The 27,995-nt window shown below is 49.1% G+C and overlaps 1 protein-coding gene across 3 annotated transcripts in view; it reads left to right on the top strand.

Annotated features, from left to right (window-relative positions):
- LOC136632052 (uncharacterized) overlaps positions 1-24,819 on the top strand; it is a 32,604-nt gene extending 7,785 nt beyond the window's left edge. For 2 of the 3 annotated variants that reach the window (XM_066606626.1, XM_066606629.1), the window contains 7 exons: positions 6,498-6,538; positions 8,265-8,385; positions 9,317-9,450; positions 10,672-10,834; positions 21,253-21,336; positions 23,925-24,032; positions 24,571-24,819. In XM_066606626.1, the coding sequence (XP_066462723.1) occupies positions 6,498-6,538; positions 8,265-8,385; positions 9,317-9,450; positions 10,672-10,834; positions 21,253-21,336; positions 23,925-24,032; positions 24,571-24,720 (801 nt within the window). In that variant the 3' untranslated portion in view covers positions 24,721-24,819. Of the gene's footprint in view, positions 1-6,497; positions 6,539-8,264; positions 8,386-9,316; positions 9,451-10,671; positions 10,835-21,252; positions 21,337-22,512; positions 22,583-23,924; positions 24,033-24,570 lie in introns of those variants that run through there. The other variant, XM_066606628.1, reaches the window with a different exon arrangement.
- The last annotated feature ends 3,176 nt before the right edge of the window (positions 24,820-27,995 follow it).

Raw genomic sequence — 27,995 nt, 5'->3', positions numbered from 1 at the left:
CCCATTCCTGGAAGAAGGGCCGAAACCATCCCCGGCAGGAGTAGACCCACGGAGGAGCCCTCTCTTGCCAGAGGTTGCCTATGTTGATCTTAAAAAAAGTGTTTACAAGAAACACCACGGGGTTGACCATAGATAACCCCCCTAGTCTCCTCGTGCGGTATGTAACATCTCTCCTGATCAGGTTCAACCTGTTCCCCCACAACATTAGGAAGAACAGGTTGTAGACCCGGGTCCAGAGAGGTTCTGGCAAAATGCATACGCTGCCCAGGTAGATGAATAACGGGAGCAGGTATGTTTTGATCAGGCTAATTCTTTCCCGAAGGGTCAAAGACCAACCCTTCCACTGGTTTACCTTGTGAGTTGCACCATCCAGCCTGTCCACCCAATTTTGCATGGGGTAATCCCCCTGGCCGAATTTGATGCCAAGTACTTTTGCTGAAGTTTGGGGCACCGGAAGGGTGTCCGGGAGATCAAACGTAGGATCCCCCCTTCCTAACCAGAGACTTTCGCACTTATCCCAGTTGACCATAGACCCGGAAGCTTCCGAGTAGCGGTCCACCTCCGACACCACAAACTCCGCCTCCTCTCTCGAGGACACGAAGAGCGTGACATCATCGGCGTATGCCACTGCCCTCAGGGTAGCCTCCGGCACCGCCTGGTCCATCCCGACCCCTGCTATAGGTCCACAATCAACCCTCCTAAGGAAGGGATCTATCGCAAACGCATACAACAGGGGACTTAGAGGACAGCCCTGACGGACGCCGGACCCCACCTCAAAAGGGCGGCCAAGCCAACCGTTCACCAGCGGGAAAGTCTCAGCCCCTGCATACAATGTTCGCAGCCAATCAACAAACCCCACTGGCAGGCCGTATCTCAGAAGGACTGACCAGAGGTACTCGTGATTAACCCGATCAAACGCTTTGGCCTGATCCAAGGACAGCAGGTACCCCTCCCAGTGACCAGCCCTACCCTGCTCCACTGCCTCCCGGACACTGAGAACAGCGCTAAAGGTGCTATGGCCTGGAACAGAGCAATGCTGGGCCCCCGAGAGGAGCCGGGGTGCAAACTTGACCAGCCGATTAAACAGCACTTTTGCCAGAACCTTCCTGTCTGTATTGAGAAGCGCTATGGGACGCCAGTTCTCAATACGGCTCGAGTCTTTACCTTTTGACAGAATGATCAAGGCCGACCTCCTCATTGACTTTGGCAGAGTGCCCGAGGAAAGACACTCATTGAATACCTCCGTCAAGAGGGGACTCAAGAGGTCCTTGAAGGTCTTATAATACTCGGATGTTAATCCATCCGGACCTGGCGACTTTTTGGGCCGGAGCCCATCAATCGCCAGTCTAACTTCCTCTTCTCTGATCTCTTCTGTCAAAACGCCAAGAGAGGTGTCTACCCCTGGCCCAGGGACAGCTTCAGCCAGGAAAGCCGACATCACTTCCGAATCTAGATCCCTCTTTCCCAAGAGTTGCGAGTAGTAGGATCTGACGACCTCCAGGATCCCTGATCTGGATCGATTCAGGGACCCCGTACTGTCAATCAGTCCAGTGACCACTTTACTATTCACTGACATCCTACAGTTTCTGTAAGGGTCGGGCGAGCGGTACTTCCCGAAATCCCTCTCAAAAACCAAGGATGCGTGTCTTTCATACTGGCACGTCTTGAGTAAAGATTTCACTCTGGAGATCTCCTCGCGGCTACCTCCAGTCGAAACGAGATGTTCGAGTTTCCTCCTCAGGCCGTTGTACAGGCGGTACCTGTCCAGGCATCTGAGGTTGGAGAGCTCACGGAAGAACCTCGCCGCCCTCCTCTTGAACATCTCCCCCCACTCTGACTTACTGCTACAGAGATCCAGTAATGGTACCTGGCTCTGCAGAAAATCCTCAAAGGACTGTCTTATCTCTGCTTCCTCCAGGAGTGATGAATTCAGTCTCCACAAACCTCTGCCCATCCGGGGGGTCTCTGCAACATTCAGAGAAAACAATATTAGACAGTGGTCGGAGAATTCCACCTCAACAACGGACACTGGTGAAGAGATGGCTTCCTCCTTCAAATAAAACCTGTCTATTCTAGACCTGCTCTGACCCCTATAAAAGGTGAATCCCTCGTGGCCTGGGGTGTGCCGGATGTAGACATCCACCAGGCGAGCCTCGCTAGCTATACTATTAAGTGCGACGCTGTCAAAAGTCAACCGCCTGTCTCCAGAGCCTCCCCTATCGCGGGCTCTTGTGACTGCATTAAAGTCACCTCCAAAGACAACTTGGCGGCTGGTAAAAAGGTAGGGCTTGATCCTCATAAAGAGACTCTTCCTGTCCTTTTTTGACTGGGGACCATAGATGTTTACAAGTCTCAATTCTTGTCCCTTCATGAGGACATCTAAGATCAGGCACCTTCCCATTTCTAATTCAATTACTCGTCGGCATTCGACCGCTGCGGTAAAAAGTACCGCCACTCCGCTATACGGCTCGGCCGCAAGAGACCAGTAGGAAGGGCCTGACCTCCACTCCCTTTTTGCCTTATGTATGGCTGCCAAATCAGACAGCCTGGTCTCCTGCAAAAATAAAATGTCGGCTTCAACGCGGCCGAGAAAATCAAAGGCCGCAAATCTAGCCGTATCAGACTTAATGCTGGCAACGTTAATTGATGCCAGAGTCAGCGGAGTGGGTGCCGCCATCATGAGTGATTAAATTAGATGGCTTTCTTCCTCACACCCGCTTCTTCGGGGTCGGAGGAAAGCCCCTTGCTTCTTTTTTTGGACACAGATGTGTCCATAGCAGGGGATCCCCCGACCCCATCGTCCTTGTTTCCAGGCTCCAGAGTAGCCCCCTCCCCGGAAGGAACTAAGCCTCCACGAGGAGGAGACTCAGCGCCCCCCGTTGACCCTTTCTTTGCCCCAGGCACCTTGCCCTTTGCTTCCCCCTCAGAGGAAGAAGAGATGTCTTGAAGGGCCCGGTACCTATTGGAGAGTCCAACTGGAGGCGAGCAGGCTTCTCCTTCCAGTACTTGGCCCGGGGTGGGAGAAGATCTTGAATCCCCCCTTCGCTTTCTCCTAGTGGCACCTAGCTTACGCCGTTTCTCTAGCCACCTCTTTCCTTCCTCATCCACACTCTCATAGTGGGAGGAATCTGAAGAGTTGGTCTTTCCGTCCTCCCTCTGGATCCTCCTGTCCTCTTCATCCACTTCACTGTCCCTCAAGGCCTCAGCCGCAAAATTTGCTTCAGGAACAGGGGCCACCATTGACCCACCTGCTGTGGGCGCTCCTGTCAGCTCCCTGCTCCGTCTGCGTTTGTCCTGACGCCTCTGCTCAGAAGGCGTCTTTTGCTGGTTCTTCCCTGGCTCCTTAGCTCCTCCACCTCTGCTAGTCCCCTCACCCCCGGAGGCCGCACCATGGCCCCCATCCGTAGGGGCTGAGACCGCATTGGCAAAGGAGCGTGGACAGCGACTGAATGGGTGACAGAGATCACCACACAGGTTACACCTAATCTCCACACAGGAGGCTAGATGACCCAGACCCCCACACAGAGCGCACTTCAAGGTCTTACAAGCGGCGCTCAAGTGTGAGGGGTCGCCGCACCTGTGGCAGAGCTTCGGCTGCCCCTGGTAAAAGGCCAGGATACGATCCCTGCCGAGGAAGGCTGCAGATGGTATGTGTGCCACTGAGTTACCTGAACGCTTCAGCTTGACCATAAACGTCCAGGCCCCGGACCAGATGCCGTGCTCATCCCTGTTCTTTCTGGGCATGTCCGTCACCTCTCCATATCGACCGAGCCACGTCATAATATCAAAACAAGAAAGTGACTCGTTACGAGTCAAAACGGTCACCTTCTTGACTTCGTTCTGGCGAGACACCACCTGGATGGCAAAGTCTCGCCAGCCGGGCTCGTTTTTCATCAGCTCGTAATTCCCCCAGAAGAGTTCTAGACCCTCCGGGCGAATGAAACTGATGTCAAACTCAGACGTGCCGAAGGGATGGATCAGGGCAAAGATGTCAACCGCCCTGAAGCCCATCTTCAGTAGAAGCTCCACTACCCTCGCCCTCGGGGGGCATGTATCATTGCCTCTCCAGCGAAGACGGACCACATTCCTACGACCTGCGTCCTGCCCGGGTGTTGGTAGGGACCATACGGTCTCCCCCCTTTGCTCTCGGAAGGCTCCTAAGCCGTGTCTCTCTGTCCAAAGAGATAGGTTCACCTCTCTTCCTCCAACTGTGATTGAACTCTCCCCCTTCCGTAGAGCCCCCAGGAGGCGCTGTTGCAATACGCCCTCTCTAGAGCCTGGAGACAAGGAGGATCCCTCCCCTCCAGCGGCGACACTGGCATAACTCCTACCAGCTGTGGTCGCCGCCGGAGGGGCGACTGGAACCTGTGATACACCCTGACTATCCCCAGAACCTGTGCCTATATTTACAGTAGGTGCCCCTGTGCTGGGAACAGTAGCTGCAGCCCGTGCCTCCGAGTGCGTCGGAGCATCAGACACGCGGACCGCACCAGACATATCCACACCTTTCATACCAAGACCTTTCATACCAAGACCCTCTGGACCAGACTTGGGGTTGGAAGTAGCTTTTTTATTTTGGGCCTTGGTAGACCTAGGGGGTGGCACTGCTGCCCCATCTTGCGCAGCTGCAACCACCGTAATGACCCCCCCATGGTCAGCACTCTGCATTCCAGCACTTTTAGTATTTTTATTTTTGCTTTTTTCCTTACTTTTGCCAGCAGCCTCCACATCACTGGGTGCCTGGGACCTAGACTGGGACCTAGACTGAGGGACCCCTGCAGACCGACCTGTCGCACGGGGGACCCCCGATCCCGACCCCGCAGCACCCTCCGCATCACTGGCCTTACTGGCGCTGGCAGTTCTGCCACTGCCAAGCTCTTTTACCACCTTGCCTTGTCCTGTGCTGGCCGCCCTGCTGGCTGTTTCTGTCACTGCACTAACTGAAACAGGGACAGAGGACCCGGCCAGTTTAACTCCTTTATCCCTGTTCCCATGTTCAAAACCCACTGCAGAGTCAGAAACCGGGGTTCTCAGGGTGGGGGTGCCCTGATCCGACTTTGCAGCCAAACCAGCGCCCCCCGTCACATACACAAATTTCTCCTGCACCAAATTCTTTTTTTTCCCTTTTTTTGTCTTGATCTTGACATCCTCCTCCGGTAGATCATCACCAAACTGGAGGCCGCTCATATTGGGGGGGGATTCCAACAGCCGTATCTGCTGCATTATTAAAGCGCCCCCATCGCTTTTGTCTTCCTCTGGATCTGAATCCCCGGAAGTTAGAGGCAGCGCAACCTGCTCCGGCCGGAGGCTGCTGGTGGTTGTAGTGCCACTCTGGGTCTGCTCTCCTGAGCAGACCGGCTGCTCCCTCAGACTGTCCTGGTAGGTGTCCTCATCAGAACAGTCACCACTGTTGTCTCTATCGCTGGAGTGATCAGCCTTTTTGTGACCACTGTATCCTGACGCCATTTTGGAAAATCTGTCAGTGTTTATTAATTTTTCCCTAAAGGGACCACTTTGCTCTAGAATCCTGTCCCTCTCTTCCTTGCACCTTTGTATGCAGTTTTTACAGTCCTGTATGGACTTGCTGATTGCCTCTCTTTTTCCTTTAGCGGCGGTCTGGTCCTTTAGCGACCTGGCCGACCGCAGCTTCTCCTTCTGCAGGAGGATTTCTCTCCCCGCACGCTCATAGTCTGCCATGCTGGTGGCCAGATGGGAGGCCAGCTCTACCACAGACTCCCCTTTCCGACGCTCACTCCACTGCGGCTTACCTTCTTTGCTGAGCGTTTGGCTGCGAGTTTGACTGCGGGTCATCATCTCGCTTCCGGCGCTGTCAGATGCGGCTGCACCAACCTGCTGGGCCATGTCACTCCGCCTGCGACCCGGACCCTCTCTCTTCGCAGCTTTACTAGCTGCTCCGGCTTTCCTGCTTGTTGCTGCTGAAACCACGTATGCCGCCAGCGCCGCTGATGGTGTTGTCGCTGCCTTATCAGCACTCCCCCCCTCTGACCGAAGCCGAGGGGGGGAATTGCGGGACTCCATGGAACAAGAAGCCCAGCTACGTGCTCTGATCCTGGGCTCCAAAACAGGCTTCCAGCTGGGACTGCAACCACACCCTGGTTCTCTGAGGAGCTCCAACAAACCACACCTTACTCCAGAGTTGCACTCACTATTCTGCTGGTGCAGTCACTATGTATATACATTACTTACCCTGTACTGATCCTGAGTTACATCCTGTATTTTACTGCAGAGCAGCATTTATTATTCTGATGTATGCAGACACAATGACCGCAGCAGCAGAACAGGGAGTACAGCTCTGGAGTATAATAGGGGTTGTAACTCAGGATCGGTATGTATTTATATAATAAGAATTGACAACATGAAATTAATCCAGAAATGTATGGCAGTAAGTAGGAGACATCACCGATATAACATGTGGACATGGTGTTACCAACAGTAATGTAGATCTTGTAATTCTCTCTTGTCTCCGTGAATTCCAGGTAGAACAAGATGCTGAAGAGCGACATGAAGGCACAAGACTGTAAGTGTCCACCCTGTATCTGGATGCCTATTTTCTGACCTCTTCTTTAGGCCGCTTTCACAGGGGCGCCAAAATCAACGGCCATTAATATCAGAGCCAATATAGGTGGCAGCAGACTATCCAATACTCTGGGTTAGTTTTGCTTGAGTACACACTCACATGTTTTGTGTGTCAGTATGAAGTTGGGTCTGTATATAATATATTCATTCCACTATTATGTTTCTAGGTTTTTTTTTCATGTTGAAGTTTACTGAAGATTATCTAGTACATTTCTGTGTAATTTAATAGGATTACTTCCAAGCCCAAACTTCCTGCATCCCCGTTCTTCATGTTGAATGAGCATTTCCTACTAAATATATTTTAGGCTTATCTCTCTAATCTCCTATAACATTTAGTGTTTATATACAAGATTAAGATGAATTAGGATCATGAGTGGAAAATCGGATAGTAATAATCTCAATACAGTCATTACATATCAGGGAGACCAAGCTTGGGGTGACTGTAAAATGTGACTTGTCTTGTATCCTTGTGCAGCACAGAGACATAATCTCCCAAATAGGGGTGTCAGTAGAAAAAAGGGGCATATACAGTAAGCAATTCACTATCATCCCCAGCTCGTTGGTTCTCGTGCCGTCTATTTAGACAGGCAGATTCATTGTTGACTCGTTCCACGAGGATCATTGACTTCTTGTTCAGTGTTTCACATTTGCTGCATGTGAAAGAGCCAACGATGAGTTTTATGCCTGCAGAAACTGAACGACGAATGAGAAGAGGACGTTTCTCATTCGTTGTTCAGTTGTTGCCTTGCGTTTAGACCGAACAATTATAGTTCACTTTTGTTGGTTTGAACAACTTTTTGAATGATAATCGTTCTGTATAAAAGCACCCTAAGGCTTTATTCACACAAGTGTATATTGGCGGCTGTTTTCACGGCCGGCAGATATACGCTATGATCTGAGGTTTAAAACCTCGTGAACAGGCGCACAAATCTAATGTTTGTGCGCCCGTTCAGACACAATGGGCCCCCGTGCATATATGCCGAGGCTACCATGCAGTTGCCCCTTCCCTCCCCCTCGCCGGCTCACCTCCTCTCTCCTCTCCTTTGGCTGTATGCAGAGGGAGGGGCGGCATGAAGGCCCCCTTAACCTGTCCACAGCCAGCAATGGGAGAAGGCGGGGCGGGGCAGCACTTAGCTCCGCCCCTGCCATTGCAATCAGCCAGAAGGGAGGAGAGAAGAGCGGGGGGAGTTTAGCAGTCACGCTGCTAAACTCCCCCCACGTCCCTTCTCCGGCCGCTGTCATTGGCTTCCATAGGAACACATGCACCTGCCGACGTATTCCGACCCCAAAGGGCCTGGCGCTATATTGGCTGGCTGAGCGCTTTTATGTCGCGGGAATACGGCCATGGGATCTGATGCATTGGAATCCAATGCATCAGATCATAGCTTATATCGGCCGAACATGAAAACAGCGAGCCAATATACGTTCGTGGGAAAGAACTCTAAGCCCCTCTCCTTGGAGATGTACTTCCAGGTACGTTCACATCACCTGAAGATGCATCCAGAATTATCGAGGACCCATAGCAGCAACAAGGTCTTTTAACACCCCTCCTCCCAAATCACTTACATATATGGGTCTGTGAAGCCCCTCAAACTGTTGTACAATTGTAGTTTCTTTACAGAATACATCATCTGTGTCACCTATCTAATTAAGAGTCCTTTTTTTAGGTCCCCCGATCTGACAACCCTTGTGAACGTGGAGAAATTTGTTACATTATTTCAGCTCTTGCTATATGAAGAGGAAACCTCTGGAACAGGATCAATAGAAGAAAAGATTTGCAAATTCAAGGTAATGATACTTTTATACAGGCAGATAAATTGTCCACATTGAGTGCCGATCAGCGATATAGGAAGTCACTTAAAGTGATTATTGGGAGATCTCATACAAATGATTGTTTGTAGAACTATACATTTGTTTGTTCCCTATTCCAATACATTTTGCATTATAGTCATCAGCACATTCCTTATTTTATGCAAGGGGTTGTCCTGCCGGCCAACAATATTTATACCAACATAAGATATGGCAAATTAACACGTCGTTGTTTGTCATTCGATCATTTGAGCAATCGCCCCCCCCCTTCCTTGTGGAAAAGGACCTTAAGTGCCCTTTTAGATGGGGCGATTGCTTTGCACAGAGGCGCCCAACAGTTGTCCAAGCGATTATTGCTCAGTGAATGGAGGAGCAGCGGGTCAGAGATCGCTTCTGGCCACCCGCCTTCATTCACAGTAAACAGGCAGTCCATATATGAATGACTGTCTATTTATACGGGCTGATCGCCATTCAGTTTTGAGGCTGCATTCACACGAACGTATATCGGCTCGGTTTTCACGTCGAGCCGATATACGTTGTCTCTCTGTGCAGGGGGGGAGAATGGAAGAGCCGGGAGCAGGAACTGAGCTCCCGCCTCTCTCCGCCCCTTTGCACTATTTGCAATAGGGAGAGGCGGGACGGGGACGGGGCTAATTCGCGCCACTTAGCCCTGCCCCCGTCCCGCCTCCTCTCATTGCAAATAGTGCAGAGGGGCGGAGAGGAGGCAGAGAGGAGGCCACCCAGTAGCTTCACTGATCTGCTGATTTGTAGCAGCCAAGGCCGTCCGCAGGGCTTAGAACACTGTCCATAGCTCAGTGGCACGATATGGTAGTGCAGCACACTTATGTTCACTTCAATAGGCAAGTCTATACCTTCCTCACTGCAGTTATTTTGCATTATCTTTTCCCAGATTGCCTCTAAGGAGCTAGAAAAGGTTCAGATCGTAATTGATTCACTGAAGACTCAATCTCCCTTGAATAAGTCCAGGAGAGTTCAGGATCTTGTTAGCAAATTTGAGCAGACAAAGAACTACATGGAGCTATGGTCAGTCCAGTGTGTCCTGCCGGCTGCAAATAATGGGGCAGAATGTTGTGATGCAATGTGCTTGGTGCCACATTGAGGGCTTATGCCGGCGTGCGTATATCGGCCGGGTTTTCAAGCCCAGACGATATACGCTGTCTTTCTCTGCAGGGGGAGGAGGCGGGTTGGGTCGGGAACAGTGCACTGATCTCCCGCCCCATCTCCGGCCCTCTCCACTATTTGCAATGGGAGGGGCGGAACCGGGGCAGAACTCAGCTGCAGAGAGGAACAGCGTATATTGGCATGAAAACCCGGCTGATATACGCACGTCGGAATAATCCCTTAATATGTGTTTTTAGACACTTTCGGATACATTTTCCTACTTGTCCGATAAAAGGGGCGTGTCCAAAATTGTGCCACATTTCTGAAAATTTGGTGCAGTTTTTGGCGTAAACTTAGCCAACTAATGAGTGGTATAAACTTAAACCACATAGTCTTAAAATTTGTCAGATTAATCATTCAGCAGAGCTACTATGATAAACTTGGTGCATTTTAAGATTGTCTCATCTAGTTTTGCAATAACTTTTAGACAGTATTAGTAAATAAGTCCCAATTAGAGATGAGCTAGCATACTCGCTAAGGGCAATTACTTAAGCGAGCATTGCCCTTAGCGAGTACCTGCCCACTCGGAAGAAAAGGTTCAGCTGCCCGCGGGGAGCTGCGGGGGAGAGCGTGGAGGAACAGAGGGGAGATCTCTCTCTCCCTCTCTCCCCCCCCCCCCCCCCCCCCCGCTGACTGCCGCAACTCACCTGTCACCCGTGCCGGCACCCGAACCTTTTCTTCCGAGCGGGCAGGTACTCGCTAAGGACAATGCTCGATCAAGTAATTGTCCTTAGCGAGTATGCTCGCTCATCTCTAGTCCCAATGTGTTCATCAATACTTCTCATACCATATCTGTATAGGGGTTGGAGTTTTGCTTTTCTGGTGTCTTACAATTACACAGCAGTAGCGTTACATGATAAACTTTTGCCTGCCTGCAGCCGCCTCTAGATGTGGTTCACTGCAAATAGATTTATATACAGTAGCTCCTATTACAATAGTGAACATGATTTTTGCCGTTGGCAGTAGTAGAAGGGCTGGGAAGAGCTGTGACCTTATGAAAAATTGATTTGACATTCTTATGCAATTGTTTTTCACTTTCTGACTTCCCAATGACATTGTTTAATATCCTGCCTCTACCTCCAGGACATACGCAGTGAACAAGGCGCAAAGACAATTATCAGCGTTCATAGAGAAGGGGATGGCATTGAAGATTTGGCTGTCTGAAGCCCTTGAATTCCAGGAGGGTCTCCACAGTGCAACCTGTAACAGCCGCAGTGATATCCAACAGCATTTCACATTGTTACTGGTAATCAGGGGCGTAACTATAGAGGGTGCAGGGGATGCGGTTGCACCCGAGCCCAGGAGCCTTAGGGGGCCCATAAGGCCTCTCTTCTCCATATAGGGAGCCCAGTACTATGAATAAAGCATTATAGTTGGGGGCCCTGTTCCAGGTTTTGCATTGGGGCCCAGGAGTTTCAAGTTACGCCTCTGCTGGTAATGTCCATGAGTCGTCCTCTTTCATCAAGATGGGAAATGCTGGGTGACAATCCACATGGCCACCATTATAGCTCTAACACCTTTTGCACACTCCTGAATGGAAAAATCTGCTGTGGGATGTGGTGATTGGTCTCTCTCCCATGTTTGTGCATAACTAGAAAAAAATCACAAACTTATTAGTACACTGATACAAGGGTGGGTATAGACATCACAACCCTCAGCATGCAGACGGGCAGAGTATTATATGAAGGAGCATTAAACAGGTGGAGAATACTGATGAGCAACAACTCACACATCTACCATATATTGGGGGAGTGACTGCTTAGTATTATACTTGCTCTCAGATAAGGTATACAAAAGGTGTCAGTCCCACTGGTACTTATAGTCACCATGCAGGCATCACAGGCCTCTCCCTAGCCAAGCCAGAATCCCACTGCACACTGATGAAGGGCAAACCCCCCAAAACTGCTGTCTGTGTACGGATTCTGGCTTGGTTTTCAATTGCCAATCAGTGTTGCAAAGACCTGTAGAAAAAGGTCTGACATTTATTTGCAGGAATGTTGCCATCCAATAGGTGGCGCTGCAGAAGTATTGTTCCATTTTCCTTATTTGCATAAATTTCGAAGAGTAATAATAATAATAATAATAATCTTTCCCCCAGTCGTCTCCACGACAGCACCAATGAGAGATTGCCTCCTCCTGGTAGGACAGGAACATACTGAGAGGTTAAAAGCTCCCCCCCTTCCCCACTTTCCTCAGTGTCTTCCTGTCCTGCCAGGAGGCAGGATCTATGAGAGGAGCTGGTGGAGAAACCAGCGAAAGCATACAGGCGGATCGGAAGGCAGTGGCTCACCCTGTCATCCCTTCGCAGCCAGACGACTCCCGGGACGCCACATCAGGGTGGTAACCCCCGGGCCAGGTTCCTCCCGCGGCGGCCCATGGGGGGTTCAAAGCGGGAGCCTCAGTCCCCCTCGTCCTCCGGCAGAAATTACAGCGCGGCGCTCCAGGAAGCCCTTTGACGGCAGGGGGCGGGGCGCCGCATCTCACGTCCAGCGCGATGACGTCATCGCGTCTGCATTAGGAGCGGAGGGGGCGGGGCTTAGCGCAGGAGCGCGAAAATTCAAATAGGAACCTGAGAGAAGCCAGAACACCAGCATCACAGGTCGCAGGGTGTCTGCAGCACTGGTATAAAGATGAGTGCTCCAGCCCCAGAGACAGCTGAAACCTCAGCCTCAGCGGCCGTAAGTAGCCAGTGCGGCAAAAATACAATGCAAATATCCAGTATGTTGTGTATGGAAAAATTGCATGTTTACCCGCAAAAATGCTTTGTTTGTCAGGGGGATAAAAAAGACATCCCCCCCAGAACAAAACTGCGAAAGTGCGTGGAATGCGGGACGAGACTGCCAGCCACGTATCAGAGGCCTCTATGCAAGGCATGCGTGGCTAGGCTAGTCAGAGAGGAATCGGGGGGATTCCTGGATGACGTTAGAAAGCTGGTGAAGGAGGAGGTGCGATCAGCTCTAACGTCACTGCCGGCACCGCCAGCGAAACGCCAAAGAAAGGCATATGTTCCCGAGGAGTCTTCTGATTCCGAGAACTCCATCGGATCAGAGCAAGAGGAGCAGGCGGCCGAAGAGTCCTCAGAGGAGGAGGACTACAGGAAATATTTGTTCCATCAAGATGAGTTGACGGAACTAATTAAATCAGTTAGGGCTACGTTAAAAATAGAACAGCCCAGAGAGCCGCGGACCCGACAGGATGAGATATTCAGTGGACTTGGGGAGAGGCGCAAACATACCTTCCCGGTCCACAAAAACATCTCTAAAATAATTCAGAGAGAGTGGAGTAAACCAGACGCAGGTTCCTACTCCGCTCGAGGCGTAAAAAGGAGATACCCCCTGGAGGAGGAAGCTTGCGCAAGCTGGGACGAAATACCTAAGGTAGACGTCCCGGTGGCCAAGGTAGCCAAGAGGACGACTCTGCCCTTTGAGGATGCCGCACAGCTAAAAGACCCCATGGATCGCAAGGCAGAGGGACTCCTAAAGAAATCATGGGAGGCAGCGGCAAACATCCTTAGGCCAGGGATCGCAGCCACTTGCGTGGCGCGGACCCTGGGGGTATGGTTAGAGCAGCTGGAACTACATCTGACCAACAAAACGCCGAGGGATCAGATCCTTAACTCCCTTCCCATCCTGCGCATGGCCACTAACTTCCTAGCGGACGCCGCGGCCGAGACCGTCAAACTCTCAGCAAAAGCCACAGCCCGCGCTAACTCAGCCAGAAGGGTGTTATGGCTGAGGTCATGGTCAGGCGACCTGGCCTCGAAAAACAAATTGTGTGCCCTCCCATTCTACGGCCAATTTCTATTCGGATCGGACCTAGATAAAATTCTAGAGAAGGCGGCCGACAGGAAAAAAGGGTTCCCTGAGGAAAAACCACAGAGAGTGAAGACCTTTCCCCGGGCCCCAATGCAGCAGCCCGAGGCCTACTGAGGCAAGGGCAAGACAGGCCGCTGGAGTTACCCCAAGGGGGGCAGAGGAAGGAATATCCTCTTCAACCCCCATCAGGGGGAGCCGAAGCAAAGACCCTGACGCCATCCCCGTAGGGGCAAGGCTGGGGAGCTTTGTGGATCAATGGGCCGCAATCTGCGGGGGCCCATGGATCCCAAAGATCCTACAGCACGGATACCAGATAGAGCTGGTATCCATCCCCAGAAGGAAATTTATTACCACGCGAGCCCCAAAAAAACAGCTACATTTACTAGGGCAAAGCGTGCGCGACTTGCAGCGGTTAAACGCAATATCTCCCGTACCGCGAAACGAGGAAACCCAGGGCTATTACTCCAGGCTCTTTTTAGTAAAAAAACCCGGCGGGAAACACCGGACGATAATAAACCTGAAAGACCTGAACACCTGCGTCCGATACAGGAGATTCAAAATGGAAACCATCTCCTCGACAATAAAGTTGATCCCCAGAGGAGCCTACATGGCGTCCATCGATCTGAAGGACGCGTATTTTCACATCCCGATCCACAAAGATTCACAGAAATACCTGCGGTTCGCAGTGGACATGGGCGGAAGAACAGAGCACCACCAGTTCAGATGCCTGCCCTTCGGGATATCCTCAGCTCCCAGAATCTTTACCAAGATTATGGCGGAGGTAGCCGCCCACCTGAGAGAAAAATCGATCCTAGTAGTACCGTACCTGGACGATATTCTATTAATAGCAGAGTCCAAAAAACTCCTAACCAAACATCTGGAGACAGTGCTACAACTTCTCCAATCATTGGGATGGATTATAAACTGGGAAAAATCCAGCCTAGATCCCGGCAAGCAGAAGACGTTTCTGGGAATAACTCTCGACTCAGAATTGCAATGCTCCTACCTACCCGAGGAGAGAATACAAAAAATCCGCAGAATAGTCAAAACCTTCCTACGAAGACGATTCTGCACAATTCGGGAGGCAATGTCTCTTCTGGGGAGCTTGACATCATGCATCCCAGGAGTAGCATGGGCCCAGGCCCACACCAGAGCCCTACAGGCCGTAGTCCTATCCTCGTGGGACAAAAGGCAGTCCTCGCTAGGGGCAAGGATGTACATCCCAAACAGGGCAAAAACATCCCTGCGTTGGTGGACATCCCCAGAGAACCTGCGGAGAGGGGTTCACTGGCTACAAAACCCAGCCATCCACATCACAACAGACGCAAGCGCCTGTGGATGGGGAGCGCATGTGGGGAACCAATTCTTTCAGGGTCCCTGGCCTCAGAGGATAAAAGAACAATCCTCGAATTTCAGAGAACTACAGGCAGTTTGGCAGGTTCTACAGCAGTTGGGCAACTCGCTACAGAACCATCACATAAAAATACTGTCAGACAATGTCACCGCGGTCGCTCACATACGACACCAAGGGGGCACAAGATCTCCCCCACTGCAAAGCATCGCACACAAAATCTTTCACTGGGCGGAGGGCCGGATCCTCTCGATCACGGCAACCCACTTAAAGGGGACACTAAATGGAAAAGCAGACTTCCTCAGCAGGAAGCAGATAGACCCAGGAGAGTGGTCCCTCTCCCCAGAGGCATTCAAAATCTTAACCAACCGGTGGGGGACCCCACAGTTGGACCTCTTGCAACCAGGGAGAACACAAAAGTAGGCAACTTTTTCTCCCTCCGGCCAGGAGATCGTCCGATAGCGGTAGACGCCCTGGGCCAGGACTGGGGACAAGGACTGGCCTACGCCTTTCCGCCCATACCACTAATCCCCAGGGTTTTACAGCACTTCAGAACCCAGGGATGCACGCTAATCCTAGTGACCCCCTTCTGGCCAAAAAGAAGCTGGTTCGGTCTTCTGACAACACTGAGCGTCCAGGACCCAGTCATCTTGCCTACCTGGACGGATCTTCTATCGCAGGGGCCACTGAACCACCCCGGCCTAGACAAACTCCATTTAACGGCATGGCTCTTGAGGAATCCTCGCTAAGAAAGAAAGGATTCTCAGAGAAAGTAGTAGAAACCCCAATGTTCAGTAGGAAAAAGACGACCCACCTGATCTACCAGAAGGTCTGGAGAAAGTTTTCCTCATGGAGACAGGGAAGGGATCGCGGGGATTCTATCCCCGACACTCCGCTAATCTTAGAATTCCTGCAGGAGGGCTTAGAGATGGGCCTCTCCCCGAGCACCCTAAAAGTCCAAGTTTCAGCCCTTAGCGCTATCTGCGACACAAAATTCGCAGACAATAGATGGGTCCACAGGTTCCTAACAGCAGCAGCTAGATTACGCCCTAGGCCCATAAACCTGTTCCCAGACTGGAACCTTAATTGGGTTCTAGGGGCCATGACAGCGGTACCATTCGAACCGATCAAAGCGCTACCTATAAGAATGCTGACAATCAAGACCATCTTCCTAGTAGCCATTACATCCGCAAGACGGGTTAGCGAACTACAGGCCTTGTCCACCCGCCACCCGTTTATGAAAATTACAGACACCAAACTAATATTTAAAACAGACCCGGCCTTTATGCCGAAAGTAGTGTCAGATTTTCATAGGTCCCAGGATATAATAATCCCCTCATTCTTCAGCCACCCAAAAAACGAGGAGGAAAGAACCCTAAGCTGCCTGGACGTTAGGAGAGCAGTCCTAACCTACATAGATACAACAAGCCACTGGAGGCGGGACGACAACCTGTTCGTCCAGTTCAGTGGCCCAAATAAGGGTAGCAAAGCAGCGAAAAATTCCATAGCCAGGTGGATCCGCCTGGCCATCATAGAATCCTATAAGGCCCTCGGGAAGGAGATCCCGCTAGCGCTTAAAGCCCATTCCACAAGGGCAGTAGCGTCCTCGTGGGCCGAACACAGTTCAGCCTCGGTCGAGCAAATTTGCAAGGCCGCAGTCTGGAAAAAACCCCACACGTTTACTAAACACTATAGGGTAAAAGTGCAGCAGGACGAGGACATGGCCTTCGGCCGCAAAGTCCTCTCGGCAGCGATCCCACCCTAATAAACTTTAGTTGGTACGTCTCATTGGTGCTGTCGTGGAGACGACTGGGGGAAAAAGCGGATTATACCCACCTGATAATCAGGTTTCCAGTAGTCTCCACGACAGCACCCGTACCTTTCCCGCCCTAGAAAAATAAAATAATAAATTTAAAAATTAAAAAACCCCGGTTAGGGGAAAAAATTTAAGTTTAGCTCCTGCCCCGGCAATTCGTTAGAATCCACTGAGGAAAGTGGGGAAGGGGGGGAGCTTTTAACCTCTCAGTATGTTCCTGTCCTACCAGGAGGAGGCAATCTCTCATTGGTGCTGTCGTGGAGACTACTGGAAACCTGATTATCAGGTGGGTATAATCCGCTTTTTATTTGTATAGCGCCAACTTATTCCGCAGCGCTTTCAGGCATGGATAAATGCAAAACAATACAACAATTACAATGTGAGGTACATTGGGTTAGACACAAATGGGTTGAGGGTGATACAGGAGGTGCAGGGGGTGGGGAACACAGGCAATAGGAAATTTTATGTACAGATGATTTGTCAGAAGGCAAACAGGGTGGAGCACCATAGGGAGGGGCGAGGGACTAGGTCAGGAGATTTGGTATGCTTCTGTGAAGAGGTGCGTTTTTAAGGCACATCTGAAAGATCGTGCATCGGGAATTGTCCGGATGCCTTGGGGTAGAGCGTTCCAGAGGATGGGTGCTGCTCTGGTGAAGTCCTGTAGGCGAGCATGAGAGGTACGTATTACAGGGGCGTTTAGTCTGAGTGTGTTAGCCGATCGGAGTGAGCGGGCTGGGTGGTGTACTGACAGTAGGGAGGCGATGTATGGTGGCGCAGCGCCATGCAGAGCTTTGTGAGTGAGGTAGAGGAGTTTAAATTTAGTTCTGCAGTGGATGGGCAGCCAATGCAGCGACTGGCATAATGCAGAGGCGTCTGAATAACGACTGGATAGAAAAATGAGTCTAGCTGCTGCATTTAGGCCGCCTGCACACGAGCGGAAATCCCGCCGCGGGATTTCCCGCGGGATTTCCGCCGCTGAAAGTTTGCATAGGAGTGCATTAAAATACGCACTCCTATACAGACGGCCGCGGTTTGGCCGCGCGAAATCTCGCGTGGCAAACAAACCGCGGCATGTCCTAATTTTCTGCGGGGCACGCACTCACCCGGCCGCCGGCTCCGGTCTGCGCATGCGCCGGCTGCGCGGCAGCCGGCACATGAAAGAGCCGGGGCCACCAGGCGCGGGTGAGTACGTGCTCTTCCCTGCAGGCGCTCGGGTTGGGTCGCGCGGCGAGAATTCTCGCTGCCGGATCCGACCCGCTCGTCTGCAGGCGGCCTTAGTATGGATTGGAGTGGAGCGAGTCTAGTGCGGGGGAGGCCAATGAGTAGCGAGTTGCAGTAGTCAAGCCGGGAGTGGATGAGCGCAACCACAAGCGTCTTTAGCGTGTCCGTGGTTAGGAACGGACGTATTTTAGCAGGAGCATAAATGGTCTTATAAGTCTCCTCACTCACCTTCTAGGTGCTCTCCTCATTCATGAGGATAACCCTCCAGTCTTACAACCCATTAATGATGTCACATAAAATTCAGCTCAAGGGGCTGCCCTGCACCTCTAAAGTGAAGCACATTGGCTCTGACCCTCCCAGGCTCCCTCAGCCACTAAAGCCAAACTGTGTTGCTGCAAAAATAATGATAAATGCAGATAAATACGAGATATTGGTTAATAGTTGGGCCAATATCTGAAACCCTTTGTATGCCTTATCTATGTACAAGTATCATACTAAGCAGCCACTCTCTGCAATATGTAGTAGGTGTTTATAATGTGATTGTTCTCAGCAAGAGAAACCATGTAATCTTGGAGATTTGATGCCTTTTAATGGCTAACAAAAATACATGATATTAATGCGAGCTTCCGAACCAACACAGGGCTCTTCTTCAGGCTTAAATGAAATAGATCCGAAGAGGTGTATATGTGTGTGTGTGTGTGTGTGTGTATATATATATATATATATATATATATATATATATATAACACACACACACAATACTTATGACAAGGTAAAGACATGGATGTGTATAATTTGCAGTTAATAGAGTACTACCACAGAAATACAAACATCTTTAAAAAGTCACTAATAAAAGAGTGGAGGTTTTATGGTCTCTGAATTAGTGTTGGGGGGTCACCAGGCCAGATTGTTATCTGTGCTATAGACTTCTCATACGTCCCAGTAACCCATGAATCCTCGTGAATACTTTAGCCCTCTATTGAAAGTGTCAGAAGTCATTATAAATTTATATTCCCAAATTCTTCTGTGGTTTTGTGACTTGAAATTGCCTTTCAGTATCATAACTTTAATATCTTCTATATCGTGTCCGTGACTAGATAAATGGTCGGCCGCAGGTAATTCTGTCTTTCTCTGTATAGTCGTGTGGCGATGCGATCTCATCCTGGCTTTCAGTTTTTGTCCTGTTTCTCCAACATAAAGCCCCCCCAACAGGACATTTACTGCACAGGCTCAGGTACGCAACATCAGACGTGGAACATGTGAATGTCCCCTGAATCTTATAGTCCTGCTGTGTGTTGGGGATTTGTATCCTGTCCGCAGTCCGTACATGTGAGCAGGTCTTACAGCTCCTTACATTGCACGGATATGTTTCTTTTTGTGTGTCAGAGGGCAATGCACTCCTAATTATAAGGTTCCTCAAGTTAGGAGGTTGCCTGTAACACAGAAGGGGAGGGTCCAGGAATATGGTTTCCAGACGGTCATCCTTGTGTAGGGTATGGTGGAGTTCTTTGTGGTTTTCCTTAGTATCACTAGCTGCAGATTGTAGGTCACTACTAGAGGCACACGATTGTTTCCTTCCTTCTTTGTGTATCGGAGTAGTTGATTTCTGGGTATCCTGGTGGCTCTGGTGATTTGGTCATCAGTTGAGGTGGGATTGTAGCCCTGATTCAAAAATGTCCTTTTAAGATGGTATAGATGTTCCTCTCTGTCCACTGGGTTGGAGCAGATCCAGTTGTATCTGATGGCCTGGCTATAGACGATGGACTTTTTGATGTGCTTAGGATGGGAACTGTCGCATCCCTAGTATGTGGGATGATCAATCGGTTTTCAGTATGGGAATGTCTGTATTGAGTTTTTTGAAATTGTATTGTGGTGTCCAAAAAGTTGATTTCTGTATATGAGTAGCTTAAAGGGGTTGTCCCGCGGCAGCAAGTGGGTCTATACACTTCTGTATGGCCATATTAATGCACTTTGTAATGTACATCGTGCATTAATTATGACCATACAGAAGTTATTCACTTACCTGTTCCGTTGCTGGCGTCCTCGTCTCCATGGTGCCGTCTAATTTCTGCGTCTAATCGCCCAATTAGACGCGCTTGCGCAGTCCGGTCTTCTCCCTGGTGAATGGGGCCGCTCGTGCCGGAGAGCTGGTCCTCGTAGCTCCGCCCCGTCACGTGTGCCGATTCCAGCCAATCAGGAGGCTGGAATCGGCAATGGACCGCACAGAGCCCACGGTGCACCATGGGAGAAGACCCGCGGTGCATCGTGGGTGAAGATCCCGGCGGCCATCTTGCTAAGGTAAGGAAGAAGTCGCCGCAGCGCGGGGATTCGGGTAAGTACTAAACGTTTGGTTTTTTTTAACACATGCATTGGGTTTGTCTCGCGCCGAACGGGGGGCCTATTGAAAAAAAAAAAAAACGTTTCGGCGCGGGACAACCCCTTTAATGTCAGGTTTATAGTGGGGGGAAATGCATTGAATCTCTCATGGAATTTTATTAGTTCTTGTTCGGTGTTGGTCAAGATGATTATGATGTCATCAATGTAGCAGAAGTAGGCCAATGGTTTGTTGGGGAAAAAGGCCCAAAAGTTGCTCTCCAGTTTTGCCATGAAAAGGTTGGCATATTGCGGTGCCATTTTACTGCCCATGGCGGTTCCAGTGAGTTGCAGGAATATCTCTTTGCCAAAGAAGAAACAATTGTGTGTGAGGATGAATCTCGTGAGCTGTAACACCGATTCAGTGGCAACCCCATTAGCCTCAAGTTGTGCCTGGCACGCGGTCAGTCAATCTTTGTGTTGGATGTTGGAGTATAAGGATTCCACATCCATGGTGACCAGGATGGTGCCATCGTGGCGGGGACCTTTGGCTGACAGTCTGTTCAGTAGGTACGTGGTGTCCTGCAAGTAGCTGGTTGTGTTTCTCACCAGTGGTTTGAGGATGCCTTCTACCCATCCTGAGATTCCTTCAGTGAGGGTTCCCACACCTGAGATAATTGGCCTCCCTGGCTTGTCAGCTTTGTGTAGTCTTGGAAGCATGTAGAAAGTTCCAACCCTGGGGTTCTCAAGTATCAGGTCCAAAAGTTTGTTGCTTGTTCATAAGTATATACCACCTGTGCAATGCTCCTCCATATAGCAATCTGCATGCTGTGGATTGTGGTGTTTATACCTACCCTTGAGTTTTGCATCAGTATACTAGTAAGTATGGCCGCCCTCTGTGATTTTTTTATTTGATCCTTTTTTTTCTATAATTTGTGCAAATTTGACAAACTTACTGTTCAGAACTCTAAGAAAACTGGATGCCAGGCCCTGGAGAATTTTAATGGCAGATTACTTTTTTTTAAATGTCCCTTAAAAATTGTCTGTAAAGCATTGCAGGATATAACATTGATATACAGCAAAAGAAAAACATATGCAGTTGTTATCACACTGAATGTAACTGTCCTCTTCGACTTCTGTTTTTGCAGGGTATCATGAAAGACAGTGAAGTGGTCAAAGAGAAGCTGGCAGAATATGAGCACTCAGCACGCAGCTTGACAACAACACTACAGGTAAAGCTTTAGCCTTCAAACCATTTTCTATGCCATGACCTCAGTTTTATGATCCACGTGCACAAATTCTGCCTGTTTGAGTCATATCCCAATAGTATTGAATGGAAAAAGTTGCTCATTCATTCCTACTGGAGTGCAGTTGTAGAGCAACCGTTGCATCGAAATGTACATTTTGCAGATGCATTGAGCTGAATGTAAAGTATCGACTTTTGGCACATTTATACAATGAGTAGTTTTGTTGAAAGGTATTTGTAAAACTTGTGTGCCAGATTCATAAAAAATTGTAACACAGATCTACTGTAGGTGACTTTGTTGAATGTACCGTACAGTCTAAGGCCGGCTGCACACGGCCGTGACGGGCTCCGCCGCGGAATTCCACGGCGGAGCCCATCACGGAGCCCCCCAGAGACCCCCAAACTTACCTGCGAATCCGGCGTCCTCGCTCCCGCATGACGCTTCGGCGTGACGCGCCGCAGCGTCATGTGATACGCCGACCACGTCACATGACACGCCCACCGCGTCACATGACGCGGCGGCGGTAGGCGGAGAGGCGATTTCATGCTATCTTCCGCTGTGCTGGAGCGGAAGATAGCGTGAACAGATGGCTTCCATTGACTGCAATGGAAGCTGTCTGCGCGTACACCCGCGGCAAATAGAGCATGCCGCGGGTGAGGACGGGAGATTTCACGGTGCGGAATTCCGCGGTGGCATTCCGCACCGTGAGCCCTGAGCTATTAGGTTCAATAGAACCTAATAGCTGCGGGCAATGCAGCCGATTTCCGTCCGTGTGCAGCTGGCCTAAAACCCATTTACATTTTGGACAGGTAAAACCCAGCATAGGCAGTCAGAACTTTCTTTTTGCATGGCGAATGTTGCATTCCGTAGAGTACAGATAAATATGGCAGCCGGGTGTTTTTTGAATGCGGTGCATGTGCTTGTGCTATTTTTTACACATTCTACAAACACAATCTAATAACACATAAATAGTTGTACCGTTCATATCTTTTATTGAGCACATTGAGTAATCGTCTAAGTGCAGGGAGAAGTAGTAAAAGAAGTGTTACACTAAATAACTTGTTGATCCCCCTTTAGCAGCGATCACCTTCACCAAATGTTTCTTATACTTACAGATAAGATTTGCACAAACGTTGAGGAATTTCTCTGTAAATGTTTCAGATCATCAATATTTCTGGGATGCCTTGCATGCACAGACTTCTTCGGTCAGGTCACAGCATCTCAATAGGAGGTCAGAACTTTGCAGTTTCATTAAGATCATTCACCCATTGATTACTGCAGGATTTCAGACACATGCGGTTACTGCTCCTTACAAAACCAGCCTAAGCCTTATTCACACGATAAAACACTGGGCGAAAATCACGACCATCTGAATCATTCGATTCTGACGCATTCGTTCAGATGAGCTCTTTTGCAGCACGTAAAATAGTCTGTCCGGAAAAAATAGCGCATACAGTGCGCATTCCGGTGTCCGCTTTTACGCGCAGCTGGAAAAGATAGTACTGGTCCTATCTTTTGGCCGCAATCAGACAATGGGAGCTGCCGGCAGGCAGAGGGGGAGGGAGTTTAGCACACTAGCTCTGCTAAGCTCTCATACCCTCCCTTTGCCGGCAGCTGCATGGGGTGGAGAGGAAAAGGGGAGGGAGCTTAGCAGAGCTAAACTCTCTCCCCCTGGCTAATGGTACTCCGGGCTGCGGCGTATGTACGCCACAACTCGGCCATCTGAATGGGGAAGTAAAACAGGAGATGCAGCCGCAGCTTGATCGCAGCTATCTCTCATTCATGCGATCTTTGGCTGCGATGAAAATCGTTGTGACCGAAAATCGCTACGCCCCTGTGAATATAGCCTAATTGAAATAGTTTTTGCCAGTTCGCTGCCAGAAGTAATTAACAAGGAATTTGAGTGGTACAACTGTTTTTATTAAGTTAAGGTAAGGCCAGACTAGATGGCATTCAGTGGCTATAATGCAGTGAAAGCCTGAGCCAGGCTGCGGCCGCTGCAATTTTTTTATTTATACGGTCACTTGAGTTTGCAGGAAAACATGTTTCACTTGTAGCTTTTGCAATCGTCTGTCTCCATGGTTTTCAGCTTCCTCGCCCTCCTGTCATTTCTGCCTTGTACAGCCCTACGCTCAGATGGTGTTTGTCTGTAATTGTGACTTAGATAGCAATCAGGCCGTATTTTATTGGTAATGATTAGAGATGAGCGAGTATACTCGCTAAGGCACAATACTCGAGCGAGTAGTGCCTTAGCTGAGTATCTCCCCGCTCGACTCTAAAGATTCGGGGGGCCGGCGGGGGGCGGGGAGCGGTGCTGGAGAGCGGGAAGGAACGGAGCGGAGATCTCTCTCTCCCTTCCCCCCCGCTCCCCGCCGCAACTCACCTGTCACCCGTGCCGGCCCCCGAATCTTTAGAGACAAGCGGGGAGATACTCGGCTAAGGCACTACTCGCTCGTGTAAGGTGCCTTAGCGAGTATACTTGCTCATCTCTAGTAATAATCAATGCAAAAAAACGACTAATTCCAAGGGGTTGACTTTCTGTTGTAACTTCAGCTAAACGTTATTATTTCTAGGAGGTGAGCTCATGTTCAGGTAGCTTCCACAAAGCCTTGGAAGGAGCAAGCAATCGGAATAGAATGGGTAAATGGTACGACATTCTGCCCGTTTGCATCACTGAGGAGGTGAGTATGTTTATATGGTAAGGCACATCCTGGTTCTTCTATTGCGCAGTGTATAATGACAACTTGCTGGAGAAAGTACTTTGTGACTTCAGCCGGCCATAGATGTAATGATTATTTTTCCTAAAGCCACAGCATGTCTGGAGCATAGACGCTGGTATAAATGGGATGCACTGCAATACAATTTTTCTTGGAAGCAGTTGAAATATTTCCTAAAACTGTCTCTTTATAAGGAAAAAAAGGCCTATAAGAAAAGCCACATTGCAGATTCTTGTCTTCATTTTTTTTCCTTTTGAAATCAACAAACAAAAAATTAAAAATCACCACAAAGGACTTTTTGTAGCATTATGCCCTGAACACGACTTCTCTTTGCAAAATGTGAGTGAGGTTTTTACAGCTTTGATTTGCCATTCATGTTACTTTGGGCTCATACAGCGGGTATAAAATTACCAAAAAAAGTGAAAATTGCTCTTTAACAAAAACTTTAATCAAAAAGAAAATCCACTTTGCAAATAAATAACAGATCTGTTTTCCCTGGTAGGCGGCACAAGTGGCCCAACGTTTCTCCACATTTACAAAGATAAATGAGTGCTATCATGTCCATCTTAAGGGGCTGCAGGAAATCAATGGTCTGTGCCTGCAAGAAGACTCCACATCAGCTGTGCTGCCTGGAGAATTGAGATCGGAATGATAATTTGGAGTTTCATGCTAAATTCTGTGACTTTTTCCAAAGTCGTTTTGGGATCATCTGAAACGTTTTTCAAAATAAAATTTAGTCAAATTTTCTGTACGCTATTGTGGATCCTAACAGGTAACTGTATGTGGAACCCAGGCAACTGTATTCCTGGGTTCTACATCCAACTAAAAACTCCTGAAAGTACACTGCCCAAAAAGTGTAATCTTTTATGATTTCAGTCTTGGGCATCTGCATTGTCCATGACAGCAGCCGGAAGGGGGTCAGCGCAAAACTTGTAAAGCTGTCCCCTGCCAGTGTGCCTTGTATATATTGGGCATTCTTTCCCTGTGGAGGTACCTGCGTATTGGTCTTTGTGGTCTGTTCAAGTTGTTCTATTTCCTGGTTTCCTGTCATTGGCTATCCTTGACTACATTCCTGTCTTCGCTCCTGACCCTGGCTTGTGACTCTGACTACGCTTCTGTCCGCTACCAGCCTTGGCCTCTGGCTTGAATTACCTACTGAACCTGTTCTCTATGACCCAACTTCTGGCTTTGTTAATTGTGCTGAAGTGTGCCACCTGCCCCAATCCAGCCTGTCTGAGTACGCTTCTGTTCACACCCTCAGGTACCAGGCCTATAAGTAGCATTGGCTGCTACAAAACTAGGTCCACTTCCTGAGTAATGACCCGGCAGCAAAGACCACATCCTGACTGGTGGGGCTAAAGGGGGAAGACTGAGATACCTCAGGTGTTGCCTAAAGATTTGTTCCAAAGCCAAACCACAGTTTGTGGTTCAGTGGATCTTTCTCCATTGTTCCTCACAAGTCTAGACCATAGCTTTTGTTGGCACACTACAGAGGCAACTTACTGGGTCATCACCGTCAACGTCCGTGCTATAGGACAATTGCATCACCATCATTCTCTTTTGCTGTAATTACCCTTATAGGGATACAAAAGGCCGAGTTTTTAAAGGGGTTGTCTGGTTAGCGGACAATATATCCCGTTTTGTGCCCACTGAACTTATTGGCTGCCGCAATCCAGCGCTGCAGCCTTGCTGTGGCCACGGCGTTCATTCTGACAGCTGATTTCACTAGACGTCAGGTGACTGCTGCAGCCAATGAGAGGCTGCAGTGTCACCTCTCATTTTCCTGGTATCAGCGCTCACATACTGACTGCCATGATGCCAGGAGTTCGGGAACATGACGCTGCAGCGGTCACCTGACATCCGGTGACGACATGTAACACAGCAAATGCCGGAATCACAGTGGGGCTGCAGTGCTGGTTGCAGTGGCAGGGAACAGGTAGGTACACTTCCTTTTCTTATTTTAGTACAGTGGGTACAAAACGGGGTATATTGCCCGGTAACCGGACAACCCTTATAATCATATGAAAGTCACTTTATAACACTCTTATACCATGACCTTGCATCGGGCCAGGCACGGCACCAGCAGCTGTGGAGCAATAACCTACAGGAAACCTTTAATACCAGCAAACTTGCCTAATTACTCTGCGGTCATACGCCCTGCACTCTTCAGTGTTTACACTAGGTGGCAGCAGAGTCCTCCGAAACTGACCTCTCTTTACATCACACATTTTGCACTTAAAATTAACTAAATGTGACATCCAATAAAAACACTGAACACATTGATACATTAATGAGTCCAGTCCAGGCTCTGAAATACCGTATATAAAAGAGTTTAAATGTATAACATTACGGAGCGCCAGGCACAGAGCTCGGTCTGAAGACTCCTCTCTGTAATTACCTGGAACTAATGATGGATAATTACACTCTATCCTCTCTTTCACCAATAAAATGGCCTCTTTCTTCTGCATACAGTATGTTATTTTGTACGAGGCTTTCAGTGGACTATATTTAGTGAGTGAAATGTTGGCCTGAGATGCAATGAGGTTGGCTGGACTGGGAATAATGCACCTCCACCTCTTTTTAGTCATGTTTAATTGACAAATTGTTCAACTCGCCAAACTTGTGCCTTGGGTCAGGAGCTGCGCACTGCTGGTGCATGTGGAAAAATGCTGAGCTACTGGGAAAAAAAACTTCTGATATTCCGTCCGAGCTGGTAACCCTGTCATCTCAAGCAAATAACCTCATCCCTATTCAATGGGACAAGCCTGCAGTACTCAGATCGGCCACTATAAAATAATATGGTCGTCTGAGAGCCAATCGGATTGTGCTCTCATGTTGCATCAGCCCCGCGGCCCCCTCAATCAGTGGGTCCTGAGCGGCGGACCTCACTGATCAGATAGTGATGGCCTGTCCTGAAGATGGGTCATCAATTTTTAATGGCTAAATAACCCTTTAGCTTCATGACAAAATCCTATCCGCTGATCACGCCGATCCACAAGCCTCCATTCTTCATCCAACACAGGTGACTGTTCCAGTGCTAGAACTTTGCCTGAAGTTGTATGTGGAGCCGATTAGTTTCTGCCCCACTGATTGCTTCACACATTTAGCCGTTTGATTGGCTGGGCGTCTTACGTTAATATCTCCATTCGCCTGCACGTTAGCCCGGGGCCCCAGGGGTCCTCCCTCTCCAGCCCCAATGAACAGATTTAATTAATAAAGTGTTGAAGAACATTTATAGTACCTTTTATATGTTGTAACTCTTTATGCTGTGGCTGTTGTGGGGACATTTGATCCTTTATTGTAGGTTAAAGTAAATGATGCCCGGTGGATTAATAACTGCACCAAAATAAATATATTACACCCCCCTTACCCCCCCCTCCTCCCAACAATCTTCGTTCTTTCCACAGCGCTGCGTGGTATGCACCTGTGACCATTAATAAACGGGCGCTTGGATGCACATTGTATTTGGCCTCATTTCTGAGTTGTGTTTATGATTAAGCAAACAAGCAGAAACAACTTAATAATGAGAACTGCCCCGCAAGCACTTTCCCTTTAATTCTGCATGGAACAATTACATGTCTGAGCCCCGGCTCCATTCTCTGTCTGCACAGTTCTCCTGTCATTAGGGACTTGGCTCTCAGCAACAGTTGGCGAGCAAATACCAGGCCGGATCACATCGGTACAAACTGTGTGTGAATAAAAGAAAAACATCAAGTGTAATAACGGAATATAAGTGTTTTGATGTCTACAGGCCTCGCTCTTAAAGGGCTAGTTAAGCCGTGTACACGTAAAGCAGAGTTATTGCATCATGAAAAGTTTTGCAGCTTTCTATGAACTTTGGGGCACATTTATAAAAAAAAAGTTTTATTCCACTTTATGGAATAAAACAGGCATTTACGCAATCATTTGTGACTTTTTTCCTTTTGG

Source organism: Eleutherodactylus coqui, chromosome 6 (genome assembly GCF_035609145.1).
Source record: "Eleutherodactylus coqui strain aEleCoq1 chromosome 6, aEleCoq1.hap1, whole genome shotgun sequence".
NCBI classification, from domain to species: Eukaryota; Metazoa; Chordata; class Amphibia; order Anura; family Eleutherodactylidae; genus Eleutherodactylus; species Eleutherodactylus coqui.
This window is presented reverse-complemented; position numbering and strand designations above follow the sequence as displayed.